Source organism: Triturus cristatus, chromosome 8 (assembly GCF_964204655.1).
Source record: "Triturus cristatus chromosome 8, aTriCri1.1, whole genome shotgun sequence".
NCBI lineage: Eukaryota > Metazoa > Chordata > Amphibia > Caudata > Salamandridae > Triturus > Triturus cristatus.
The window spans coordinates 394293885-394313318 of NC_140591.1; the positions used below are offsets into that span (position 1 = coordinate 394293885).

A 19434-nucleotide genomic window follows, 5' to 3' on the forward strand; every position below is an offset into this window, starting at 1 on the left:
TATCCTCAGAGGAATTCTCCTCTTTCTTCGCTGACAAAATCTCAGCCCTCGGAAACAACCCCTTCCTGATCCGCCTCACCCCGCCGTGACGCACCCACAGGCTGTACCCAAAAACCATGCTCACTGGACTGTCTTCAAAGACTATGACGAAGACCCTATCTCTAAAATCCTATCTTCCTTAAACCCGAGCAACCATTTTAATGTCCCGCTCCCTTCCAAATGCATAGCTGCCGTCGCCCAATCCATTATTCCAAGCTGGACTACAATAATCAACGCCTCCCTCCAGTAGGGAACGATGCCGGACTCTCTAAAAGCCGGCCAAGTCCTCCCCATTCTGAAAAAGCCGTCGCTGGATCCAGCCTCTTCCAACAACTTCAGACCCATCTCCAACGTCCCCCTCTTAGCCAAAGTGCTGGAGAAATGCGTGCAGCAGCAGCTAAGTCAACACATCAACAACTTCCACCTGCTCGATGATTTCCAATCCAGATTTAGACCAGGGCACAGCACCGAAACTACCATGCTCCACATTGTGGATGATGCCCTCCAAGCCCTTGACCAAGGCAAAACCTATCTCCTAATCCTCCTGGACCTATCCTCTGCCTTCGACATGGTCAACCATGAAAAACTACTCGAACGCCTCAATCTCAGGATGGGATTGGATGGCACTGTTCTAGAATGGTTTAGGTCCTTCCTTCAAAACCAGTCACAGAGATTCCTAATCAACGACAACCTATCATCACCATCCCCGGTCATGGTTCAAGTCCCTCAAGGATCAACCCACCCTGTCCCCCACCCTCTTCAACCTTTACCTAGAACTGCTTACCAAAGTATCAAGTACTGCTAATATCTCCTACCATATGTACGCTGATGACACTCAGATCTGCATCAAAACCTCATCTCTCGAAGAGATTCTCTCCCTGAACGAAGCCCTGAAACCCACCGTCCAATGGCTAGCATCCAATCAACTTAAACTTAATGCAAAGAAAACAGAATTCCTCCTGGTCTCCCATCCCAATACCAACCTTGAGATCCAATCGTGGATTAAGGCTATCACAGCCTTAAATTGTCCACCGACCTTCGTGGACTCGGCCAAATCCCTGGGAATTACCCTCGAGAGCAACCTGAACATGCGGGACCACATCAATTCAATGGCCAAATCAGCCAGATTCCACCTGAGTTACATTAGGAAATTGAAACCCTTCCTCGATGCTCCATACCTAAAAATGGCAGTCCAAGCACTTGTCATCTCCAGACTGGAATATGGCTGCTCTACCCTCTCGGGTTTACCCAAGATCTCCCTGGCACCTCTTAAAGCCTGCCTCAATGCGGCCCCAGACTACTTACCGGCACACGGAAATACGATCATATCTCCCCACACCTGAAAGCTCAAAACTGGCTTCCCCTGGAGGCAAGAATGCAGCTCAAACTAGCATGCATCACGCACAAAGCTTTATATTCTAACTCCCCTGCATACCTGGCACAGAAACTCGTGATCTCCGGAGGAATCAGAAACTCCCGTTCGGCCAGAAACCTTTTACTCCAACCTTTCGGAGAAAAAAAAACCTACAATCGGGCCTTTACTGGGGCTGCTCCAAGAATATGGAACTCTCTCCCACAGGACATCAGAAGAATTCCCTCTCTGGCTCGCTTCAAAAAGGATGTCAAAACCTTCCTTATGGGTAAATTTCTTGTTTAAACTTTGCCTCAACCAACACATTGGCCCTGAACTATGGCCATCCATTGCCTCCCCTCGGACTACCTGGTCACCCCGGCTGAAACTTGGGGCCTTATCTTGAACATTTGTAAACATAATCTGTAATATGTTATCTCGTCTTGAGTACCTCGTTATGTAATCTGTAAATACGTGCCCTTCTCTCCCTTATGTATCCTGCTCCCCACCCCCTACTACTCGATCTGTTACTGGTTGATTCAAAGCTTGACTGTATATTGCTACGTTACCCTGTAAAGCACTCTGATATCCTAACGGGTCAAGTTTGCCCTCTATAAAACAAATAAACAAACAAACAAACAAACATTTAAATAGACTATACTGGATTCGCTGTAATGTTAATCTATGGGGAAAACATGCACTGCATAGGACCACTTGTCTACGACTTACAGGACTGTTCTTCAGGACTTAAGATAAGTAGAGGCCAAGGTCCAGGCCAGCACCAACAGGTCACCTCAGTCGGCTTTGGCGCGTCCAGGTGCAGAGGTGCTTTTTAGTGTTGGGCAGCCCCTTGAAGTCAATGTGGTACGGTGCCTGTGAAAAGAAGATGCAAGCGGAGACTAGAAGAAGCAGACGGTTCGAGCCCAAAGTGGAGTTCTGGTCTTTAGGGTCTCTTCAGCCAGGATGTACAGTCAGTTAATCTGGACTCGGGCTGTGGGGCTCGTGTGCAGTGGTCTTTGGTCTGGCGGGTCGTGGCAGTCAGAGACACTTGCTTCAGGTGATCACCTGGAGATGGGGACACAACAGGACAGTGGGTCCACTCTTGATGATGGCTTCTGCAGTAGTGATGTCCCTCGTCGGCTGGCCGGTCTCTGTGGGGTCGGAGTCCGGATTGGACCACCATCAAGTCTTGGCTGCTGCAAGGGGTCCGGTACCCCAGTTATTGGTGCTGGAGGGTCTAGCATCTCGTTACTCGCTGGGGAGACGGGGCTGACCTCTGGAAGCATGGAACATCTCCTCCTGGGTGACTGCTGCGTCGGTGAGGCCGGGGGTCAGCAGTTCAGTAAACCAGAACTTTCGTTTTGGTGCCTGCAGGATGCCGGGGGGCGCTACACCACATGAGATGCTGGCTGTTTTGTGAAGTGCGGGAAGCCCTCCTAGGCTTTTGGAGGCTGAACAGTTACAGGATGAGTCGTCTTTGTCGCAATTGATGGGGCCAGCAGGCAGGCCGGCAGGTTTGGCACCAAGTCAGTAGCTGCTCCTCAGTTTTTGCAGCTCTTCGGAGTCCTTGTTCTTGAGTCAGTCGATGCTGCTTTTTTTGTGCCAGGGGCCCCCTAAATACTAGATATAGGGGTTTTAAGGTGAATGAAGGGAAGAAGCCAATGGACTACTTAACCTTGGGTTCACTACACCCCCTATATGACCACTTCCTCCAACGAGTGGGCATAACCATGTCACAGAGTTCCTAGTTCCACCAAAAACAATATGGTTGAACCCTTCCTTCATGGAGCACACTGGGTAGCCCACCTTAGGGATGTGACTGGCCTATGTGTGCAACATGTATAGCTAATTTCCCACCAGTCCTGGTGCCGAATGGGCCTCAGGGCAGGGGGCGGGATTCTCCAAGTCTGGAGGAAGCTGGGTTTGCAGATCAAAGGTGGTAGAGGCATTGAAGCCTCTGGCCTTTATATGCAGATCCATTAGCCATCTGCTCTGAGGAGGTGACAATACCACCTGCCAAAGCAGGCACTGTTCCTGACCTCCTGAGAGCGCAGGCTCTCACCCCTGGGGGTTCAGAAACTAGTCTGTGGTGGCAAGCTGGACAGGACTAGTCAGACACCACACTAGAGGACTAGTAGTTTTCAGGGGCACCTTTATGGTGACCTCTGGATACATGTCATAATAAATCCAATACTGGAATAAAAATGGATTGATTAAAACAAGGTGTTTGATACCTAACATCATACGTTTCAGTGAAGCCATTATGTAGCTGGGTAACACATAATAACCAGTGTTCAGTACATACCTTAACATGGCTTCATGGTTCACTTGCAATATCCACTAATCTAGACTAGACATCACAGGGGCATATCTGCTCATGCAGATAGGTCTTCACATAGTATATTATGCACCCTACCCTAGGGCTATAAGGCCTGCTGTAGGGGTGACTTACACACAACCTATGCAGTGACTTGGGCATGGCACACAGGGGTGCGTGCCATGTCATGTTCTCAGCATGGTTTGCACCATGTCACGCAGCCTGCAATGGCAGTCTGCATGCAATTTGTATGGGGGCCCCTTAAGATGGCATAAGACTTGCTGCAGCCCTTAGGGACCCTCTGTAGTACGCATGCCCTAGGTACCAGGGGTACCATTTACTAGGGGCCTACAGGGGTGCTACTGTGTAAGTCAATTGTATCACAATTGTATCTTTTATCTTGTTGTAGGGCAAGAGAATTGGCACTGGGCCCTGGTTAGCAGGCTTCCAGTACACTTACAGTCGAAAATATCAGTATTGACGAGTGGGGATGACTAGGACCAAAAGTGGCACTTTCCTACACTCACCAAACTGTACTCCTGCATGCTGGAAAAGGTTGCAAATTTAATTAAATGTAAATAAAATTTCCTCAAGATGTCAAGGGTCTTTTGAAGGGCGAGTTATATTTTGTCTGCTGGACTGTACAAGAGATTTGGTTATCATTTGAATAAGTAAAGCAAAAGCTGCATTCCTACTGTCTTACATATTTGTAGAGGAGTTTTTCAGGAGGGTTGATAATACACGTTTTATTGCTGAGTTATATTAGTGTATTTCAGATCAAAAGAATAGTGGCAATGCATTTTAAAGGGGTCCAGCACTCCAAATAGTCAAAATGCATAGAAATGGAATAAATTAACTGGACGTTTATGCCACACTTTTCAGATTGCACAATTTTAATTCAAAGATACCTTATATGCTCCATACAGGGGAGAATGAATCTGTCGCTTAACTTGTGGTTTAGGCCTAGATACAAATACAGCATGGTTGAGTATTCTCCTTTCAAATAGATCAAGTATGTCTGTGATACTGCACATTTCAACAAAGGGCTATCGTAGAGAGTAAATCTGAATGTAAAACTGGAGAACGCGCTGCTTCATGACGTTTGGGACTTGTGCTTTACATTTAGCAATGATTAGACTGCTAGGAGTCAGAAGGTGCACAGTGATGTGACAAATTACTTTCACGTATTAATGTGTGAACAAATTGTTGCAAGTTTCTGGGTAGGTCTGTTTCCGAATACTACCTAATCAATCTCCCCGAATCTTTCGAATACTGCCTAATCAATCTCCCCTTAAAGTGAAACAGCCAACATAATAATAATAAATATATCACATGCAGTATTCATTTTCCCTAAGGAGTGGCTGGTCAAAAATATCTATAACTAAAAGCTAATGACCTTGAATTCTGCTTCGCAAACTATTCAACCAAAAAATCCTCACCTTGGAATCCTCCACTCACATATGCTCCTACACCCAAGTATCCCCTCTCTGTCCAACAACCGTCCCCATCTTCCTGCAATCAACTCTCAACTAAACAGTGTGGGATACTCATTAAGGCGGCCAGTGGCACTGCCAGCTATTCTGCAGATCTGCACCGTCCACAAGTATTTCTAACCTCTTTCTCAACCTCTCCGATGCCTCTATAGACAGAGCCATTTTCAAAAAGTCTGTAATGCGCAGCAGGTACACAAAAGATCTTTAAAACAAAACCAATTCCCATGAAAGAAGGTTTTAACCCAGCAGACACACTCAGGTTCTGATTACTATGCACAGGCTTGTTTCTCTGCAAAGGTCAGTGGAAGATCAACAATCTTAACCCATATCTCCACATTCTTCGAATGAAGCAATCTTTACTAGGGCAACCAAACACTATTCCACCAATGGAAATTAGCGAAAGCGGCCTCGTTTGCCATTAAAGTGCTTTCTCCAACATGTGAACCCAAGGCTGTTTCTTCTATTATCTAGATTTCCCTCAAAGTGTTTAGCCTCCTTTACCTTGTACCTATACATTGACTTCATCTGAACACCAAAAAAGAACCGAAGCACAGACAGGAATTCTGAATAGTTCAACAACATCAGAACAAGTAAAATGCAGTAAAAAATAAATGTTTTAGTCCAACGAGTTCTTTTTTCCTCAAGGATTCTTTTGCGTATTCAGTATCTTGAACAGTAAAAGGACAAAAGGTAGCCTGAAAGCTCCAGAAAATGTAGAATGCAGCTGCCAGACAACTCTGAATCCACATATACTTGACCTTATCTCACCATCTCTTCACACTGTCTACTGGCTGCCTAGGGCAAGACAATGTTCTTTCAAGGCTTTCTACACCAAACTATCTCTGGTATCAGGCTCACCTTTCAGCAACAAAAACAATGACAATACGTTCAAAGAAAGAGGCGTTGTTCCAAACTATCCCTACTCCTGCACACTGCTCTCTTCGGGAAAAACATGCACACCTTCTTAAGTCTTACCCGAGACAGTGCTTGCGCTGTCACTTGCAAGACATTTTGTCCCGCCCATTGCTTACCATTGGTTTGCTTTGTGACTCATTTACTTGCGCCTTTTTAGTCAGTGTGTGCAGTTTCACTTCCTCTTTGAGGGTTTATCCCTCCCTGGAGTGTGGCCCAAGTACTTACCCAAGTCTGTCCTTGCCCCGCACCTCGCCCAGTGTTCACGCTGGCCTTGCCCCTCGTACCAGGAATAACAAGCACTGGCAATGCTAATAGGTCTCACCTATGCAATATTCTTTTACCACTCTGTACTGCACCATGGTTGCAAGTAAACAGAAAAAGGCTATGAGGTGGGCAACGTTGGCCACTATATAGTGCTTTGTTTTCTTTCTACCATGCGGCGCGGCATCAGCACTGATGTGCTCAAGAAGGAGCTTTGCAATGGTTTTTTACTTTCAGCCATAGACAAAGCCAACTAGCTCTACTATTCCACTTTGTAAATGTTTATTTAGTTTCAGCCATGCTGCATGCTCAGTAGCGTGCTGCTGTACAATAAGGCTAAAAAAAAAGAATTGACAACGCTAACAGATACCGCGTAGGTGCAAACTATTGTCTTTGCCAATGCTTATTTCTCATTGAAGCTAGCTAACTCTGGAACTAGCCAACAGAATGGATAAGAATCACATACGGTAAACCAGAATTTTTCCCAGACACACCACACTGTAAATCCAGATTCTACCTTGCATGCTGTATAAATATAAATTCTACCTTTCCAGCACAACTAATTGAGTTGTCATCTAATTAACTGTAAGAAGGCACCTGTGTATATAGATAAGGATATGAGTCAGTATACTCCTGCTACAGTGCAATACAATGCAAAATATAAAAAACAACTTTGGATGTCACAGACTTATATTGGCTGACAAAATGCTTGCAACCATCCTTACTGGTCAGTTAATTTAAACCCCAATCTCTATCACAAAAACAAGATCCCATTAACCTCTGAACCTGCTTAATTCCATATTAATTGGCATAGCAAAGCGTTTTGTTTTTGCTGACAGACTCCATGACTTTGTCCTCCTACCCTTCTAGGAACTAACACATGAAGCCAGTAATCAGTCACTTGTTGTTTCTCTGATGAAACCACTTGGCCTGGTGCCACGTATGTCTCTCCCTTTAGGAGGGGCAAATGACTGCGTTGCTGAAGACCTTCAATTAGCTATGCCTTGCTGCAAGTATTTTACAAGTATTTTAAAAGAAAATAAAATCATTTGGAGCCCTGGCTCTCTACTTCGGACGGATCAGGTGCACTATGAATTCAGTTGCTCTGCGACTTTACATGGGCACAACTACAATCTAACAAATATTTATTGATGGAAGTGTGACGCCAATTCCATCAATCAATCTGATGAGGGTGGAGATGAAATTCAATAATAAATGGCTTAAGATTGTGAGATTTGATAATTTACCACTGCCTTCTGCCATGGACACAGTCGAATGCTTAGGATTCTAAATTTCACAATACTATCTAACTGCATTTAGTTACTTTGTTGAGTTTAATCCACACCTGTTCTGAGAAACCATGATCAAATGCCTGCCTTTCTAACAAGACCAATCCATTCTAGAGCTTTCTATTTCTTTTAAAAGTTCCAACTGTCTTGACAGAAGGCTTCATAAACAGAAGCTTCTTCAAGAACTGCTCTTGTTCAGAAAAAGAAGAGATTTTAGCGACTCCTCTCACCACTTGCCATTTTAGTCAGTGTACTCCCCAGTACACAGCTGTGATACACACTGACTGGAGTACTAGTTGCCACTCTTAATTTCTAATTAGATTGCCAAAACTCATGGTCGCAGTTTATTATTAAACACAAACATTTATTTCTCATGGTTATACATCACATCTGTTCTTTGCTTAATGATTTGCCATAGTGGCTCCTTTAGTCCATTTTTTGTTGTTCTCTTCTCTCAGACAGATCACCTTCTGGGAGGGGGGGGCCCCAAAACCATGGCCACTATTGCCAAGGGGTTAGGCTTCAACTTGCTACTGACTTGGTGGGTGTCCGGCCGGGCTTGCCCGGGCCGCAAGTGCCGTCCCGCTTGCCTTCAGTACCATCTTGGACAATCCCTGCTCTTCAGGGTCCCTGTTGTGTGGCATCCCAAGGACCCCATGTGAGCACCTCATCTATCCAGCATGTGGCTGGGTTCTACCTCTCGCTCCTTTGGTACCCCTGCCGTGAGGCATCCTAAGGGCCCTGCAGGAGCCTTCCATCTACTCTCTCCGTGGCTACTGGCCACTGCTTGCTCCCTCCGTGTCCCTACCATGAGGCATCTCAAGGACAGTGTGTGAGCTTTCCATCTACTTCTATCAATTTATCTTCCTTTCCTATCCTTCTAGGTTGTCTTCGCGCCTCACCTCAACCCTGCGGCTGCGACGCCCGCCTTTCTGCCTTTCTCTGGAGTGGGTGGGTGAGATTCCTTCTTCCTCTATGCCGTTGGAGGGGATTGAATGCTTGATGGGGCTGCTTGCCCCCTTCTTAATTCCCTCCGCGGCTTTGCGGCATGCCCCCCTGATTGGGTGGGGGGGGGGGGTTGGCCCGGGCCCCCATTGGGTCCGGCTTCGCCTTCCCCGGCCCAGGCTCCATTCCTAAGTAGATTGCTAAAACTCGTGACCTTTATTATGCATGTCTCTTGTGCAACTGTGCAAAAGCCTCACAGCTGCATTTGACATGCTGTACTTGGCAAAAAATAGAGACAAGCAGACTAACAGATCGCAGTACAATGCCTGTTTTTCGGCCTGTTTAGGATATTTAGTGGCCTACAATGAGATACAAATGTAATCCTGAAGAAGAAAAACTCATAGATATAAGGAAGAGAATCTTACGTGAAACAAAGCATTTGTATGCATGACACTGTCTGTGGGTTCAGATCCAGCACTGTCCATGAGAAATCTCATGAGGTTTCAGAGACATTTTAATCTGAGAACTGGATCAGAAAATTGGTTTGGAGTACACCAGAGGTGCTGTTCTCACTTTGAGGAATCAGAAGCATTCAGTGCCTCACAACAATTTAAAACACCTCTGCACATCTGTGAAATACTTGAGACTATGAAATCCAGAGCGGGTGATACAGGCTCATCGTTACCATTCTCTGTCTCTATAGAAAAGCATAGGCTTACACCAGATAAGAAAATGCAGTGTGCCAATTTCCCACCTTCTCTATAACAGGCTGTCACTGTATGCTCATTGGCTTCACCCTTATGCTCACAGTATTAGTGCTCCTGCATATGTACATCCTGACACGTCCGTTGGTGGAAATCATATCTCTGTATAAAAATAAGTTGTCTTAGTCTTGCAAACTTTGTTATTCAACAAAAGATTTGTATTGTTAACATGCAACCATAGACCATCTGAAGATTATAAACTAGTATCAGGAACAGCACTGCAAGTAAGGAAATGGCATTAACCATTTTACTCTACTAATCATTTCTCATTGATATGCAGCACCATGCTGCATGGCCGGAATAAAGGTCAGCAGAGCCCGATTCCGTGAACAGTATCCAAAAATGACAAAACAAGAATGACTGACGGCCATTGGAGAAGTTCGGTCTGATATCATATAGGCAGAACTAAAACCGCTATAAAATATCATATCCGGTTATGCACATTGCCTTGTGAGACACTAACGCTCATGAGTACATTTATCCAAAATTAAAAATTACCTGTTCACTGGAAAAATACCCGTGGACATGTTCAATTGCCTTCAATTTGTAATCTGTTAAAACAGCCTGTTAAAGAGGGAAAGTTTCAAATTAAAATAAAGTAAAGGCAATGTAAGTCATAAAAACAACTGCAGTACATTTTAACTAGGCCATAAATATTTCAAATGTAGGAAATTTAAATCATTAGTGCATGCAACGATTTATTAAAAAAAGTAAAGCCACATTCTTAAATTTATGCTTCTTTTATTAAATTCTACATTACAAAGTTATACACGTGTTGGGCCATTAAATGCAATGACTCATCGAGGGGCGTGGTCTTGCCGAGCAGCATGATTACCGCTCTGTGAGCGAGCTCTGCCGCCGAGCTATTAATCCGCCAGAATCCGGTGCACCGGCGAACCCCGTTGGTTCCTCTGCTACGGGGCTCAATAGAGGACTTTACCAACCAGCATCTGGGGCATCCTGGAGCCGAGGGTGCCCCTCCGGCTGCATCACGATCGCATCAAGAGGCGGGCGACGCCAGTGGCCTATCAGCGACTCTGACGATGCTGGGGTGGCTCTCGCCGGGAAGGGACCTTGACCAGTGACTGCAGCAGACTGTGAGGATTCCATGTTGCACCCGCGTGGACCACTGACGACGCCTACCAAGTTATCTGGTGAGGAGAGGGGAGCTGCGGTGTGATTGCATGGTGCAGCAAACACGCAGAGCGGTACTATCCCGGATTGGCCAGTGCGGTCTTCTCCTCCACCGGGGCCAAATATTGCCTTTTCTTACGTGCGGCGCCTGAGACTTTGGCCGTTGACCTTGCAGCATTACGTCCTGCACCATCCTGGAAGTGGGAGAGGCGCGGCACTGAGCTTGAGCGTGCACACCGCTGGCTCATGCACAGGCCAGCCCGGTTCATGGAGGGCTGCGCTGCGGGCCTTTGGCTGTGAGGATCCCTGCTGTGGGACGCGGTCCTACTTGTGGATCGTTCCCCCACTCACCTGCTGCTGCAGACCCTCTCGCCTACAAGTGCGCAGCACACGGCCGCCGCCGTGGCTGACTCAGCCTCGATGTGCTGGCGGCCCACCCTGCTCGGCTCCGCGACCCTGCTCAGCTACCGACAACTCGATCCCTGCTGCTCAGGGGAGAAGAGTGCTTCTGATGGACTAATAGAAACCTCGTTCCCGGCCCACACATAAATCCCCCACCTGCTTTTCTGCTAATTCAGCACCCCTTCAACCGAAACTTACACACATCTACCTAGGATCTGAGTCTGCTCGTGCCCCTTCCGTGGTACTAGCTATGGGGGAATGGTGGGCCTGGGATGGAGCCTAGCTCATAATTATAGGCTCGGCTGCATCGCACTTTGCGAAGAGGGGCTCACAACTGGTGGACCTGAAATCACCACTCTTTAATGTAAGACTCTCACTACACTTGCCTCTACAGAACAACAATGGGCAAACCTGACGGCAAGCAGCCCAAACTCTCAATTGAGAGGAAACGCACCACTCAGCAAATTGAAAAACTCTCTGAAGCCGCTGAACAAGAACTGAATCTCATAGAAATACTTCTCGATGTCAAAACTAGTCTGAGGACAATAGACTCCAAGCTCGACGTACTCACATCCCGCCTAGACCACGTAAAGAAACGAGTCGACTCCCATGATACAAGACTCAACCACCTATAAACTCGCATCTCGGACGTTAATGGCATCCAAACTACCTTAAAGGAACAACTCATTCACATGGACAGGGTGCTGTGCATTGTTTGTGTGAGCCCCCGGCGCCCTGCTCTGCCCTCCCCTCCATTTTGAGCCTGTTGTTGTTGTTGTGCTCCGTCCCTTGAGCCCGCCACGCCTCCCAGCTGAGCCGCCCTCCCACTAGCATTAAAGCGCGTCCTCTGACCACGCAGCGCTGTGATTCACTCGTCGCTTCCTCCTCGAGTGATCGCTCCCCTGCCTGCGCTCTCTGTGCAACGTGGTATCGTTATTTCAAAGCTGCACTGTTTGGGGATTTTAAAGCGCGTGCATTTCTTTGCCATTACTCGCTCATTTTAAGTAGACCTGTGCATTGTTTGTGTGAGCCCCCGGCGCCCTGCTCTGCCCTCCCCTCCATTTTGAGCTTGTTGTTGTTGTTGTGCTCCGTCCCTTGAGCCCGCCACGCCTCCCAGCTGAGCCGCCCTCGCCCCTCCCCCTCCACTCTCCATATATGACAGTAGTTCCCGCGCGCAGCGTTTACGCGCAGCGCCCGCGCCCAACCCGCGCCGAAGGTGCGCCAAAGGTAAGCCCGTCTACGCCCGTCCGCGCCTGGACCGCGCCCAGCGCCAGACCCCCTGCCCCTCGTGCTGCGCTGCCCTCCCGCATCACCTACGATGCCGCCACCCTCCTAGCCCTCAACCCCGGTCGCGCCCCCAACTGCGTCCACACTCATGGACCTTTCTCCTGCTACTCCTGCAAATTCAGCGGCACCGACAACATCTCCGCTACGACCACACCACAGATTCCCGACCCCAACCACCTACAATGCATCCTTCTCAACACCCGCTCGGTCCACAGGCACACCATTGACCTATGGAACCTACTAGACACCATCTCTCCAGACGTCGCCTTCCTAACAGAAACATGGATGAACGCTTCCTCCGCCCCAGACATCACCATTGCCATCCCTGAAGAATATAAGATCACACGCAAGGACCGTACCAGCCACACAGGAGGAGGCATCGCCATCGTCCATAAGAAATCTATCCGCATCTCAACCTGCTCTGACGCCAACCTCGCCAACTCCGAACACCTTCACTTCCAGATCCACATCGACCCCAAGACCACACTCAGAGGCACCCTCCTCTACAGACCACCAGGACCCCGCGCAAAATTCAGTGAAGACATCACGGACTTCATCACTCCACACGCGCTCCCCTCCAAAGACTACATCCTTCTGGGAGACCTCAACTTTCACCTTGAAAAGACCAACGACCGCAACTCCACCACCCTGCTGGACAACCTCGCCAACCTCGGACTTAAACAACTAGTCACTTCCCCCACCCACATCGCAGGGCACACACTCGACCCCATCTTCACCTCCAGCAACCATGTCTCCTTCAGCCACACTACGGATCTCCTCTGGACTGACCACAGCTGCGTTCACTTCACCTACAACAAGCCAAAACCCACCAACCACCTCCAACCAACTCTGCAAAGAAACTGGAACAAAATCACCACCGACCAGATCTCCGCATCGCTCCTTCTAAACACCCCAGCCCACTCTTCTAACCCAAACCAAGCCGCCGCCAACTTCACCCTATGGCTATCCAACACCGCCGACACCCTAGCACCACTGAAAAAACGTCAAAGCAAACCTGGCAGCAAGAAGGCCTCATGGTTCAACGATGATCTTAAGAAGTCCAAGAAACTCTGCCGCTCCCTTGAAAAGGCCTGGAAAAAAGACCCATCCACCAGCACCAAGGACGCCTTCAAAAACGCCAACCGCACACACCACCAACTAATCCGAAAGGCCAAGAAAACAGCATTCAAGGATCGACTTGACAACAACACCCACAACAGCAAGGAACTTTTCAACATCGTCAAAGAATTCTCCAACCCCTCAGCCAACTCCAACGACATCACCCCCTCTCAAGCCCTCTGCGACTCCCTAGCCTCATTCTTCCACAACAAGATTGCAGACATTCACAACAGCTTCGACAACCAACCCGGAGACCAACCCACCCAACCATTTGCTGAACATTCTCCCCCCGTAAACACCCTCAACGACTGGAACCCAATCTCCACTGAGGACACAATCCGCCTGATGAATTCCATCCACTCAGGATCCCCCACAGACCCATGTCCTCACCACATCTTCAACAAAGCAGACTCCGTCATAGCACCGCACCTCCGAGACGTCATCAACTGCTCCTTCAACTCCGCCACCTTCCCGGAAAACTGGAAACACGCTGAACTCACCGCCCTTCTGAAAAAACCCACAGCGGACCCCACCGAACTCAAAAACTACCGCCCCATTTTGCTCCTTCCATTCCCGGCCAAAGTCATCGAGAAAGCCGTCAACAACCAGCTCGCCGCCTTCCTCGAAGCCAACAAATCCCTCGACTCCTCACAATCTGGCTTCCGAGCAAAACACAGCACTGAGACCGCCCTAATCGCAGCAACAGACGACATTCGAACTCTATTGGACAATGGAGACACAGTCGCCCTCATCCTCCTCGACCTCTCTGCAGCATTCGACACAGTCTGCCACAGCACCCTGTTACAACGCCTCAATAACATCGGAATACAAGGAAAAGCACTTGAATGGATCACCTCTTTCCTCTCCGGAAGAACCCAGAGAGTCCGCCTCCCACCATTCAAGTCCGAGGCCACTGAAGTCATCTGTGGCGTACCACAAGGATCATCACTCAGCCCCACCCTCTTCAACGTCTACATGAGCCCCCTCGCGGCCATCGCCCGCCAACACAACCTCAACATCATCTCTTACGCGGATGACACTCAACTAATCCTTTCTCTCACCAATGACCCCAGCACCGCCAAAACTAACCTACACGAAGGAATGAAAGAAGTTGCCGAATGGATGAAACAAAGCCGTCTGAAACTGAACTCAGACAAAACAGAAGTCCTCATCTTAGGTACATCCCCCTCTGCATGGGACGACTCCTGGTGGCCGGAAGCCCTTGGAAAAGCACCCATCCCGACAGACCACGCACGGAACCTAGGCGTCATCCTGGATTCTTCACTCTCAATGAACAGACAAGTCAGCGCCGTATCCTCATCCTGCTTCAACATTCTTCGCATGCTCAGAAAAACATTTCGCTGGATCCCCACCGAAACAAGGAAAACAGCCACCCATGCTCTAGTCACGAGCCGACTGGACTATGGAAACACCCTCTACGCAGGTACTACCGCTAAACTCCAGAAGAAACTCCAACGAATCCAAAACGCCTCAGCCAGGATCATATTAGACATCCCGCGCAACGAACACATCTCCAGTCACCTGAAAGACCTCCACTGGCTACCCGTCAATAAGAGAATCACTTTCCGACTGCTAACTCACGCACACAAATCACTCTACGACATCGGACCAGAATGCCTCAACTCACGACTGTCCTTCTACACCCCCTCCCGCCAACTACGTTCTTCCAACCAAGCCCTCGCCACTGTACCTCGCATCAACAGGACCACCATGGGAGGCAGATCCTTCTCATACCTGGCTGCTAAAACATGGAACTCACTCCCCGCTTACCTTCGCCTCACCCAGAACCACCTGGCATTCAGAAAACAACTTAAAACGTGGATATTTGACAAGTAAACCTCCTCCCCTTTCTAAGCGCCTTGAGACCCTCTGGGTATGTAGTGCGCTATATAAATTCTCTGACTTGACTTGACTTGACTGGAGCTCATCAAAGCCAAGAATGGGGACCTCGAAGCTCGCTCGAGACGCAACAATCTCCGCATCGTGGAAGTGCTGGAAACTATGGCTATGTTGAATATGGAAGACAATGTTGAATCTCTTTTGAAGTAGATCTTTGGGGCTGAGCTATCCTCCATCTTCATTGTCGAGATAGCCCACAGATCACTCCATCCAAAACCACCGGCCAGGGCCACTACCTATCATAGCCCATCTCTTGCATTATAGAGAATGTGACAAGATCCTTAGGCTGGCCCGAGAAAAAGGGCAGATCAGCACCAGAACAACGTTCTATATTTCTACCCCGATTTCACCGTAGCGGTACAGACTGCCCACCGGGACTTCCTTCCTGCCAAAAAAGCTCTTCAACAAGTAGGTTTGCAATATGCTCTTCTATACCCAGCGAAACTCAAGGTCTCCCATATGGGCAAATCACAATACTTCACAGACGCTAAGCTTGTCCTGAAATGCGCCAAGCAGCAGGTTAAAGATAATCGGTCTCCAACGCACTCACTGCATTCCTCTGCTGAGAGGCGCAACTCAGTGATAATGACCGATATCTCGACGCCCCTCATACGCATAAGCCCGGATATAATGGTCACGTCTTAACAGTGGTGCCCCGGTCTGTATGCACATCTCTCCGTCATTGTGGTTTATCTACTACTGTTTAAAATTGTTCTAACTGCCTCCCCTTGTATAAGTTCCTTTAAAACTGCTGCCAACGGGTAACCCCCAAGGACTCCTACGCTCTGCCACCCACCCTCCAATGCGGGTTGTCAGCTCAATGTTAATGCAATCCAGAGGGATAATTCCAATTTGCTGATGTTCTGGGGTGGGATTTCACAACCTATTTAGGGGGTTGGTGGGGGTATTAGGATGGGTTCATTGGGGTTCCGGGTGGGCGTGTTTTGGGGGTTTCAAAACTTGTTGGGCTACAGCAATGTGTAGTTATCTCAATCCAAGGCATGTTTTGACACATTACACTCAGTGTGGGCGGCTCTACCACATCATATCCGAATAGGCACATAGCCAGGTTCTCACGGCTAGGTCATAGATAAGGAGCCGCATGTTACTTGCCTCATGTGGAATGTACATGGACTAAATGCTGGCCGCAAGGTCCGCCTCGTACATCTGACATGAAATTGAGATATTTGTTTCCTACAGAAAACTCACCTAGCTAAAGTGCCGCCCACTGGGCTTCTCTCACGAGGATGGGGAGCAACATACTCCTCGACTTACTCCAATTATGCTAGATGGGTCCCGCTCTTAATCAAAAAGGGTGTGCCATGGCAAACATATTAATGTTTCAGAGACAAGGATGGTAGATATGTCATACTGGCAGACATGCTGCACAGGCATCCCGTGACTACAATCTATGGGCCTAACACGGACAATCCTTCACGAAGATCTGGCAATTAATAATAACCGACATCGGCCTCCGGACACTACTCTGGTGCAGTGACTTCAATGTGCCCCTAGATGACTCACTAGACAGATCAGGTAGCTCTCGACAGCCCCATCTCCAAGCAGCCAAAACCCTATGCAAGATACTCACACATTACGATCTCATTGATGCATGGCACGCTGCACACCGTACCGCACGAGAAAGCACCCGGCACTTTTCCCACCATAACACATGGTCCAGAATTGATTTATTGCTGACCTTTAAAGATGCACACCAATGGATTTCCTCCATCTCACATTTGCACCACACCCTCTCCGACCATGCCCATGTGCGACTAACTCTGCATATTCCCCTCACTCCTCCCCATGCGTTCTCTTGGGTGATCACGATCTGGTGCACTTTGAGATGCAGTATTTAGAGAAGAGATATGCACATCCATACTAGATTATTTAGAAAACACTGGCTCGGTCAGCTCCCCCGCTTTTAAAGTTATTAAGGGCGTTTGTATAGCCAAGCAAAATGGTGTCGCTTATGCAATTAGAGGCAGACATCAGCGCCCTAGAATCTGAGCTTTTTTGTTCTAATGTCTCGGCCACAATAGCTAGTATCCATGACACTTTTCATAGGTAGAGAGACCAGAGCTCGATGGTAAGGAGAAGGTGATCGCCCGGGTAGAACTCTGGCTGGTATGCTCCAAAAACCTCTACTTTTGTCTCAGAACTCCAAACTCCAAACTCCGGGGGGTCAGCACTGCTCCTCCCCCTCTGACCTTCTACATATCATGTCCGCATTCTGTGCCCGCCTCTATTCCACTGCGCGGGCGGCAGAACCCACGGATCTCCGGGCATGCCTGGACACCGTCCAGCTGGTTTGGCGGTCTGCTGCCCATTGAGAATTTTTAGGTTCCCCTGTTAGAAATGGGGGTCCCTAGTTGGCAGGTTGTTAAAATGTCCAAATAGGGACCCTTCTTTCTAGTCAGGATAAGGGGGATACACTACTGAAATAACCCCTGCTCACTCTCTTGGTAGCTTGGCCCAAGCAGTTAGGATTATCACAGAGGCAGTGTGTGAAGCATTTGCACATAACATACAGTAATAAAGTGAAAACACTACAAAAGCACACCACTTCTAGAAAAATAACCAATATTTATCTGTGCAAACAAGAACAAAATGATAAAAGACCAACATACAGTAATCAAAAATATGCACTTTGCAAGAATGACTTTAAAATTCAGTTTTTTAAAGCCAGTAGCAACATCTGGGGCTAACGCGGTGCTGAAAACAACAGAATCCAACAGTTCTGTCCGACCACGTCGGTGCGGACCGGCATCAGTGTCCGCAAACTTGTAAACAGTACCTTTGGTTCCGATCAACCGAGTCGGTGCATGCCGGTCACGGCAACCGTTGCGATGTGAGGCGTAGCGGTGTGCTGTGCCCTGAAGTCGCAGTGCTGGCAGCAGCTCAGTGATGGTCATCCAGCGGCATCGATGAGACCAGGGCTGTAGTGCAAAAAGGGGGGTGCTCGTTGCGGTGTGGACAGGTCATGGTGCAAGCAGCAGTGCCGGTTGATGGGCGCTGGCGTCGGTCGGCCCAGGCTGCGGTGTGGGACGGGGCGGTGCGTCGTGTGACTTACGAGCGTTGCCCCCAAACCATGCTACAGTCACGGGTGTCAAGGTCAGCATGCATCGTCGTCGGTGAGACCAGGGCCATGGCTTGAAGCGAGGTGGTGTGTGGTGCCCACAGGTTGCGGTGCAAACAGCGGCTCAGTGGCGGTCGTCGTCGGTGAGACCAGGGTTGTGGTGCATAGCGCGGCGGTGCCTTCTGTGGTGCCTTCAGGACACAGAGCCAACAGCGGGGTATCAGCTGCTTTTCCCCTCTGTGGCAACTGAAACCCATGGTTCCAGAGGCGGTACCCAGAGGTAAGTGAAGTCTGCTGTCCCTGAGACTTTGTGAACACGAGGCAAGCTCTATTTCAAGCCCTTGGAGATACTCAGCAACAAGTGAAGAAAGTTCAGTCCAGTCTTTTGACTGCCTAAGGCAGAAACAGCAACTGCAGGCCAACTCAGCAAAGCCACAACACAGCAAAGGGGCAGTACTCCTTCTGGCAGTTCTTCCAGCTCTTCTTCTTGGCAGGTTCCTTGATCCAAGTGAGTTCTAAAGTTCTGGGCTCAAATATTTATACCCAGTTTATCTTTGTTCTCTTGGGCAGGTAGTGTCTGTGCTCAGTTCAAATCAATTTGGTCCCCTCTGGCCCAGCTTCCTCACAGGAGGTGGAGACAGCATTGTTCATGGTAGACCAGGCCCATTCAGGGGCAAGGAAATCTCCTCCCACTACTCTAAATGCAGCCTAGTCTATTCAGCTCAGCCCTGACTCATCCAGGAAAGGCAGGATACACCTCAAACCCCCAGTGGCTGTTTGAAGAGAATGCACATCCCCAGCCCCTGCCACTCCAAAGCCAGACAGTCAATCCACAACCCAGTAGAGGCATACAGGATGGCTAAGCAAGAAAATATCTACTTTCTAAAAATGTTTTTTTCAAACATAGAACATAAATATCATCTTTACTAAAAGATGCTTTTCTACATTCTGAGTTCAGGCATACCAAACCCCATTTCTCTATCTTGTCCCAATGGGAAGATATACTCGTAAAATGTTACAAAGTATTTCCCATTCTATCCTATAGGACAGATAGCCATTCAATGGTAAATAAAAAAAACAGTATTTCACTATCCGGACATGTCACACATACCAGTACAT

The 19434-nt window shown here is 48.4% G+C and overlaps 1 protein-coding gene across 2 annotated transcripts in view; it reads right to left on the reverse strand.

Moving 5' to 3' along the window:
- The window catches only part of PROSER1 (proline and serine rich 1), a 269213-nt gene that overhangs the window by 194810 nt on the left and 54969 nt on the right, over positions 1-19434 (reverse strand). For both annotated transcript variants that reach the window (XM_085621763.1, XM_085621762.1), the window contains exon 2: positions 9873-9938. In XM_085621763.1, coding sequence (XP_085477889.1) covers positions 9873-9938 — 66 coding nt within the window. The remainder of the gene's footprint in view (positions 1-9872; positions 9939-19434) is intronic.